The 7,017-nt window shown below is 36.6% G+C and overlaps 1 protein-coding gene across 3 annotated transcripts in view; it reads left to right on the forward strand.

Annotated features, from left to right (window-relative positions):
- Nucleotides 1-3,143, forward strand: part of nop9 (NOP9 nucleolar protein) — a 36,171-nt gene extending 33,028 nt beyond the window's left edge. For 2 of the 3 annotated variants that reach the window (XM_028472200.1, XM_028472201.1), the window contains 4 exons: nt 37-156; nt 1,556-1,768; nt 2,666-2,771; nt 2,875-3,029. In XM_028472200.1, the coding sequence (XP_028328001.1) occupies nt 37-156; nt 1,556-1,768; nt 2,666-2,771; nt 2,875-3,029 (594 nt within the window). Of the gene's footprint in view, nt 1-36; nt 157-1,555; nt 1,769-2,665; nt 2,772-2,874 lie in introns of all 3 variants that reach the window. The other variant, XM_028472199.1, reaches the window with a different exon arrangement.
- The last annotated feature ends 3,874 nt before the right edge of the window (nt 3,144-7,017 follow it).

Raw genomic sequence — 7,017 nt, forward strand, 5'->3', positions numbered from 1 at the left:
CTTAATGTATGTGTGTGTTATTAAACCATATTCCAGGCTTTCCACTGCGCTGAGCCTGGCTCTAGACATGTGGCCTGCCTGCCTCTCTTCATGTCCCTGCTCACCTATGAGGTGTATTACCAGTCTCAGACAGCAGATGGCAGCACAGACACAGAGGTGAAACATTCATGAACATATCATGCTAAATCCACTTTTTTAGCCCTTAAATGCATTTTGTTGTATATTTAGAGTGTTTAGAAGTACAGAAAAAATCAAATTAGTCTCTTCAGGTGCTCCGTAGATATCTTTATATTCTGTTTTGGTCATATTTTTCAATCTGTTTTGATTTTTCTATTCTCTTACGTTTTTTGAACAATAACGTCACAGTATTTGCAGCGGAACTGCCAAATTAGTACATCGACTCCAGGTCCAACACTTCGAGCAATCCGCCATTTTTATTTCTCGCTGTGATTTTGTAGTCCAAGCTCAAGGATGCAGAAGTTACGAGAGGATAAGTCAAAATGTTCGGTTGTTGGATGTAGTAACCCACACACTTCATTACACCGTTTCCCAGCATCAGAACCTTTTCAAAGTGCCTGGTTGAGTTTTATTTTTTATAGAAATGTACCCACATCTGTGGGTAAGGTCATTTTTGTGTGCAAGAAGCACTTCAAGGATGACTGCTTCAGCAACCTCCACCAGTATAAAGAAAGATTTGCTGAAAGACTTTGTCTGATTGAGGGTTCAATTCCTTCTATCTTTGGAGACGATGAACAGAGCACTTCGGTAAGCTGTAAATAACGCTAAAAAGTGTGATGATAAGACGTCCCTGTCATTGTTTTGTTAGCATTAGCAGTTGCACCGTCTTCAGACTTCATATGTTAGCGCTGTGTGCTCGTTTTAGATCCTTGATGATATGGCCTACGTGATTTAATTTAAGTCTAAAGTTTTCATTAGTCATTTCATTTTGACGTTTTTGTCTTTGAAAAGACTGTATTAAAATGCATTTCGTGACGTTAGCTTGGCGCTAGCGTTAGCTCGGTGCTTGTGTTAGCTCACTTGTTAGGGTTCTGCAGGTTCATCATCTTCATTTTCATCTCGCTCCGCCGGGTCCGACTCTGGCTCGAACATGTAAGGCTGGATGGACAAGTCTTCTGTTGTTGACATTTTGTAAATAACCTCTGAATAAAAAGTTTATGCACCGCTACATAGCCGTATCTCTTCTATCAAACTACAAAAATGGCCAAACAGGGTGGAGTTGAACCGAGAGGGGGCGGGGTATGGAGTGTCTCATTTGCATTTAAAGAGACCGCACCAAAACGAGTTGCTCTCAGAAGCACATCAGAAAAGGGGTAGAAAAGGGGCCTGTGGAGCTATAATAATGAGGAATTCAGACCCAAGCATTGCAGTTACGCTTTATATAGACCACAACTGTATGATTTATATGTAAAAAGGAAGGATTTAAAACCATGATATGTCCCCTTTAAGTCAGTGATGTATCAGCAGTGCAGCACAATGGGATTTAAGTGTTTATCACAGCAGCAGGATCAGTGTGACACTTCCTGGGTATTTCCAGGTCCCGCTGACGTCCATCTGCTACCATGGCTCCCGGTTGGTCCAGGCACTGGCCAAATTCAGTGAGCGCTCGCTCCTCCTCAGCAGCCTCCGGTCCCTCAGCCCAGCCGACCTCCTAACAATGGCGTCGGACCCTTCAGGAAGCCACGTCCTGCAGGCCCTCATCACCACATGCAGCGACAAAGGCAGGGGAAAGATCCTGAAGAGGCTCGAGGTCAGTGGTTTTATTTCATTTCAACACATAATGAAAAGGTGGAAATCACAGAGTTATCCTCATGGGTAGTGCTGTGCCATATGGATGAAAGTTTTATATATCACGATATAGCTAGATTTATATCCTAATAACTATATTTATCCCAATATAGTATTTCTTCCTAGAATGGCATGAAATTAATGGAAAATTGCTATTTATTATATATTTTTTATAATTAAAAATAAACTAAAAAAATGTGTGTGTATATATGTATATGTATATATATATCCCAAAATAATGGTACTTCTCAATTAAGGAATATTAGTAATATTCCTTCAGAAAAAGCTTTTTTTCTCAGTTTTTGTCACAAACGATTTGTGTGAAACTTGCCTCTATTCAACTGCGGATTACAGAAGAACAAAACACGATAAAAACAAAATTATTTTTTCAGAATTTTGATTGTCATAGTACAAAATATTCTGTGGGTGTTTAATTATCAGTCAAAAGACTCAAAAAAGGCTTGCACTGAGGGGGTAGAAATTCTGAAAATGGCTGGCACTGAATGAGTTAATTAAGGGAAATACTATATGTAATAATTTGAGGAAAATTGAAGGATTTTTTATGAATTTTGAGTTTTTTTCAACAGTTTAACACAAATTTTTACTTTCTCCTGGATGCTCCAAAGGGCTGGTTTTGGACCAAGGGCCATGAGTTTGACACGTGTATCAAAAAACTAGTAATATTCCTTCTAGAGCCGCAGGAGATAAATTAACACTTCCATTTTTTAGACATATTTGCAGCTATTTTCCTTGAAGAGTCCTATTGGCTGTATGTCGTATGTCGTACGATAGATTTTTATAAAGTACTATGATATATATCCCCATATCGTACTCATGGGTGAGTTGTTCCACCTCCCAGGGTCAGTACGTGCCCATGGCCTGCTCCAGGTTGGGGAGTCGGGTACTTGAAGCCGTGTGGAGCAGCGCGTCGGTCAATCAGAGGCAAACCATCGCACAGGAGCTGGGTAATGCTCACAGGAGCCTTTCACTTTAAAACTCATTTCATTTCATTTCACCATCGCTCTCAGGTGGAGCCTCCAATTATTGTCGTCTCTCCTCTTCTTCCAGTTGCTAATGAAAACCAGCTGAGGTCCGATCAGTTTGCCCGACACGTGTGGGCAAATTTTGCTCTTTCTCACTTTGTGCACAGACACGCTCACTGGCAGGAAATACAAACTGGAGAATCCAAGAAAAGGAAGCTGTTCAGCGACATCCTTGAATGAATACCAGATATTTTAGCCATTTTTCAGTATTTTCTCCTTTTTGTAACCTTTGTGTAATCAGGTTATTGATAGATGTGATCATAGAGTTAAATAAAAAAGAATGGTTCTTCCTAATTGGGTGCTGATTGTTGAATGATGCATTTCTGTGCTGCTGTTTTCACTTTCTCCTCTAGGGGCCACTGACTGGACATTTATTATTGTTTTTTTTTAACCTCTGTGGCCTATATATCTCTACTACAGTGGAGCAAAACAAAATAGGATGAACATAAAAGTCCTAAAAAAATCATAAATCATTCGTCTAAACCAGTGGTTCTCAACCTTCTCAGCCCGGGACCCCCAAAATAAAGGTTCCAGAGACCAGGGACCCTCACTGTAGCTGAAGGTGGTTGAACACAGACATGAACATTGAACAACAGTCATGTGGAGACAGGGCCATCTATAAGGGGGGACATTTATGATTATTTCTTTCAGTCATCTTAAAGATGGAAATCTTTGTTTTTATCAGAAATAAAATGTGTTAAAAGTGACCAAAAATGGCGGTGAAATGGGATTTTATAAACCACAGAAATTGACAGAAAAAGTGGTAAAAAGGTTTCAAAGTGTCATTATTGGCTTAGTTATGCCCATTATTTGCCAGTTACAACTGGCAAATAATGGGCATGACAGATGGTGAATGTGGTTAAATTGTAAAAAAAATAAAATAAACATGAAATGAGGTTCAAAATGACAATTAGTCGACATATGCAACATTAGGTGGAAAAGTGGTGAAAAATGGTTTATAAGTGCTAAAAATGTCTTTAAAGTGGAAACAAATGTGGAGAAAAGGCATTGAATTTTGATGAAAAAAAAGTGACGAAAATAGGTTAAAATATGGTTAAAAAAAAAAAAAAAACACAGTAGAATAATAGCTATAGACTGAAAAACCTGAGCAGCCTTTGGCTCACATCTATCTATAAAAGCAAAAAAGGTCTGTGTGTGCGTGTGTGTTTGGAGCAAATATCTCCCCGACGCGGTAAGAGTTCAACCTGAAACTTAGTCAACGGGTTCCAAATGCCCAAAGTGTGTATCCGTTATTTTGGAGTAATTTGGTGTATCAAAATGTTCATTTTAAGATTACGGCCCTCTCGGTAATGAGCGCGGTAGTGAGCGCATAACTTCTGGTTCCGGGTTCATGACGTCACTGTGTCGCAGTTTGTTTGGGTTAAAAAAAAAAAAAAGTCAATATTAAAATCGTTTTTGTACTGCTAAAAGTTATTTGTTAATATTTCATGGTTTGAAATTATCCCCGTGATCCCAAACTTCCTTTAAGTCACGGGTCACGGACTCCACTTCCTCTTCCGTCTCCATCTCTGTGCCTGCCATGCTGTCGTCATGTCTTAAAAACGGGAGCTCTTTCAATAGGTCATTTGAAACGTCAGCCACTGGTGAGTCTTTTGCAGACAAGTTTCTCATTGTTTAAACCATATAACTGTCCGTGTAATTGCTCACTAACGCACTGTTTCACTAGAGTCGGTATTGAACTCAACCCGTTCAATACTCCATCTGGAAAACTGCGGATTCTCTGTGGTGTCGCAGTTGGAAGTTAAGCTCTGACCACTCGGTTCGAAGGTAAACAATGATTTTTGTTTTTAAAAAAAGACATCCGATTTATAGTTAATACTTTAATTTACTTACTCACTCGTGTAGTTTGAAGCTTTACATTTAGTTTTGCGCTGTTTTGTTGTTTTTCTGATTGGCGCTACAATGTCTATGGAGTTTGGTTATCAGCGTCTCAGACATTTCACGGGAACACACACACAGTATTTATTTATAATAAAAAATATACTAAATGAGTAAAATAAAACAAAAAACTAAACAATATTTATACAAAAAGTACACAAAATGACTCCAGAAACACACTGCAATGGCAACCAAAAACAATTATACAAACAATGCACAAAAAGACAACTGAAAAATAAAAAAACATACATTACAGAAAAATACAACAAAAATATGAAAATGGCTCAAAATACGCAAAACTAAATATTTATACAAAAAAATGCATAAAACTAAATATTTACACAAAAAATACACAAAATGACTGCAGAATTGCACTACAAAATAATAATTATACAAGAAAATGCACAAAACACAAGAGAAAGATACACAAATACACATATTGACTCCAAAAAAACATACATTACAGAAAAATACACCAAATAAAAACATATAATTGTGAGTTAAAAAAAACACATTTATCATGCACATGTCCCATATGATTAAACCAGGAAAATTGCACCCACATTTTGCACCCGCAAATATACCCCTTGTTCTCCCACATGAATGCATACTTCCGACGGGCAGTGATAATAATAATAAAAACAGTTAATCTTTGTAATTCATTTTAGGGGAAACACAGAAATCTATTCTTTTAGAAAATCCTTGAGCTCCGCATCAGTGAGCTGATCCTTTGTCAGGCGTGTTGGAGACGGACATTGATTAGAGCAGAGGAGCTGCTTCACTTGGCAGATTCCCCACAATGGGAGAAATGGCTCGCAGCGAGTGAGCAGAGAAGGAACAACAACAAAGAGCAGGGAAACGTTCCAACGTCATGCATCTGCCATCAGAGGAAACAGAATCTGTGGAATAAATTCCATCTGTGGAATAGTTTATGGCAGAGTTATCAACATTTATGTTAGCATTTAGAATATAGACCCACCTGACTAATATGCTTGTGTGTTTTTCTCTCATTTTGTGTGTATTTGTGTTTGGTTTTTTTGGTATCATTAAGTATATGCTCTCATTTTGTGTATTTTTTTAATAGTTTTATGTGTTTTTATTGTCTTGTGCTTTTCTTTGTATATTTTGTGTTTCGGTAATGTTTTGGTGTCATTTTGTGTTTGTCTTTGTTTTTAGTGTCATTTAGTAATGTTTTTCTCTCATTTTGTGTGTTTTTATTGTAATTTAGTATAATTTTCTTTGATGTTGTGTGTTTTTAGTGTCATTTAGTAATATTTTTATCTTCTTTTGTGTGTTTTTGTCATCGTTTTGTGCGTTTTTAGTGTCATTTAGTATATTTTTCTCTAATTTTGTGTTTTTTGTGATCATTTTGTGTTTTTATTGTCATTTAGTATATATCTCATTTTGTGTTTTTATTATTTTTCTGTGTTTTTAGTTTCATTTAATATATTTTCTTTCATTTGTTGTGTTTTTGCCAGTTGCCCATGGCTAGTTTATGGTATTCTGTAAGAATCCCTGTGCTCATGGGACAATTTAAAAATATATATATATCTGCAAGGTAATTCAATACATCCAAAAACAACCATTGCTAAATAGAAGCGTTGAAAAATAAAAGAAATCTGCTAGCATTTTGGATACTGTGCAACCCTCCCACTTTATTACATACATTCATTTTTGAGGTTTTTCTTAGAAATTACGGTTAAGGGTTAAAGTATTGTTGTCCTGTGAATTGTGCTGATATTTATGTTTGGAATAGAATATTTAATGCTGCATACAGTATTTCAGTGGATTATCCTTTCATGTCTTATTTCTGCTCCATGCTGTAACAGCAAAAAAACATAACATTGCATAAAACCATGTTACAAACACATAAATGCATACAATCATTATTTTTTATTTTTAATGATGATGTGAGAGAGACTTATCAAACCCAGTTTATCTACTTCACACATGATGGAGCGTATTATATTAGGTTTTAATAGGTGAATACAGGCTCATGATTATGCACAGGGACACGTGGTGAGTGTGAGTTTTAAAACCTTTAGTTGTCATGAATGTTATCGTTCCTTTAATGGTTCTTGCCAAAAACATTTCATTATGAGTTAGTTTTTTTTTTTTTTTTTTAACTTGGCATCTCTCTGGCAATTTGGCAGCACATCAATTATTCAGGCCAACATCGTCTCGAGAATTACAGCTATTAGAAAACACTTTAAACTAAAGTGTTATTGGTTTGGTTATTCTGTTAGGATTTTAATTCTTTTCTAAGATT

The sequence above is a fragment of the Gouania willdenowi genome, chromosome 17 (assembly GCF_900634775.1).
Source record: "Gouania willdenowi chromosome 17, fGouWil2.1, whole genome shotgun sequence".
Lineage (NCBI taxonomy): Eukaryota > Metazoa > Chordata > Actinopteri > Blenniiformes > Gobiesocidae > Gouania > Gouania willdenowi.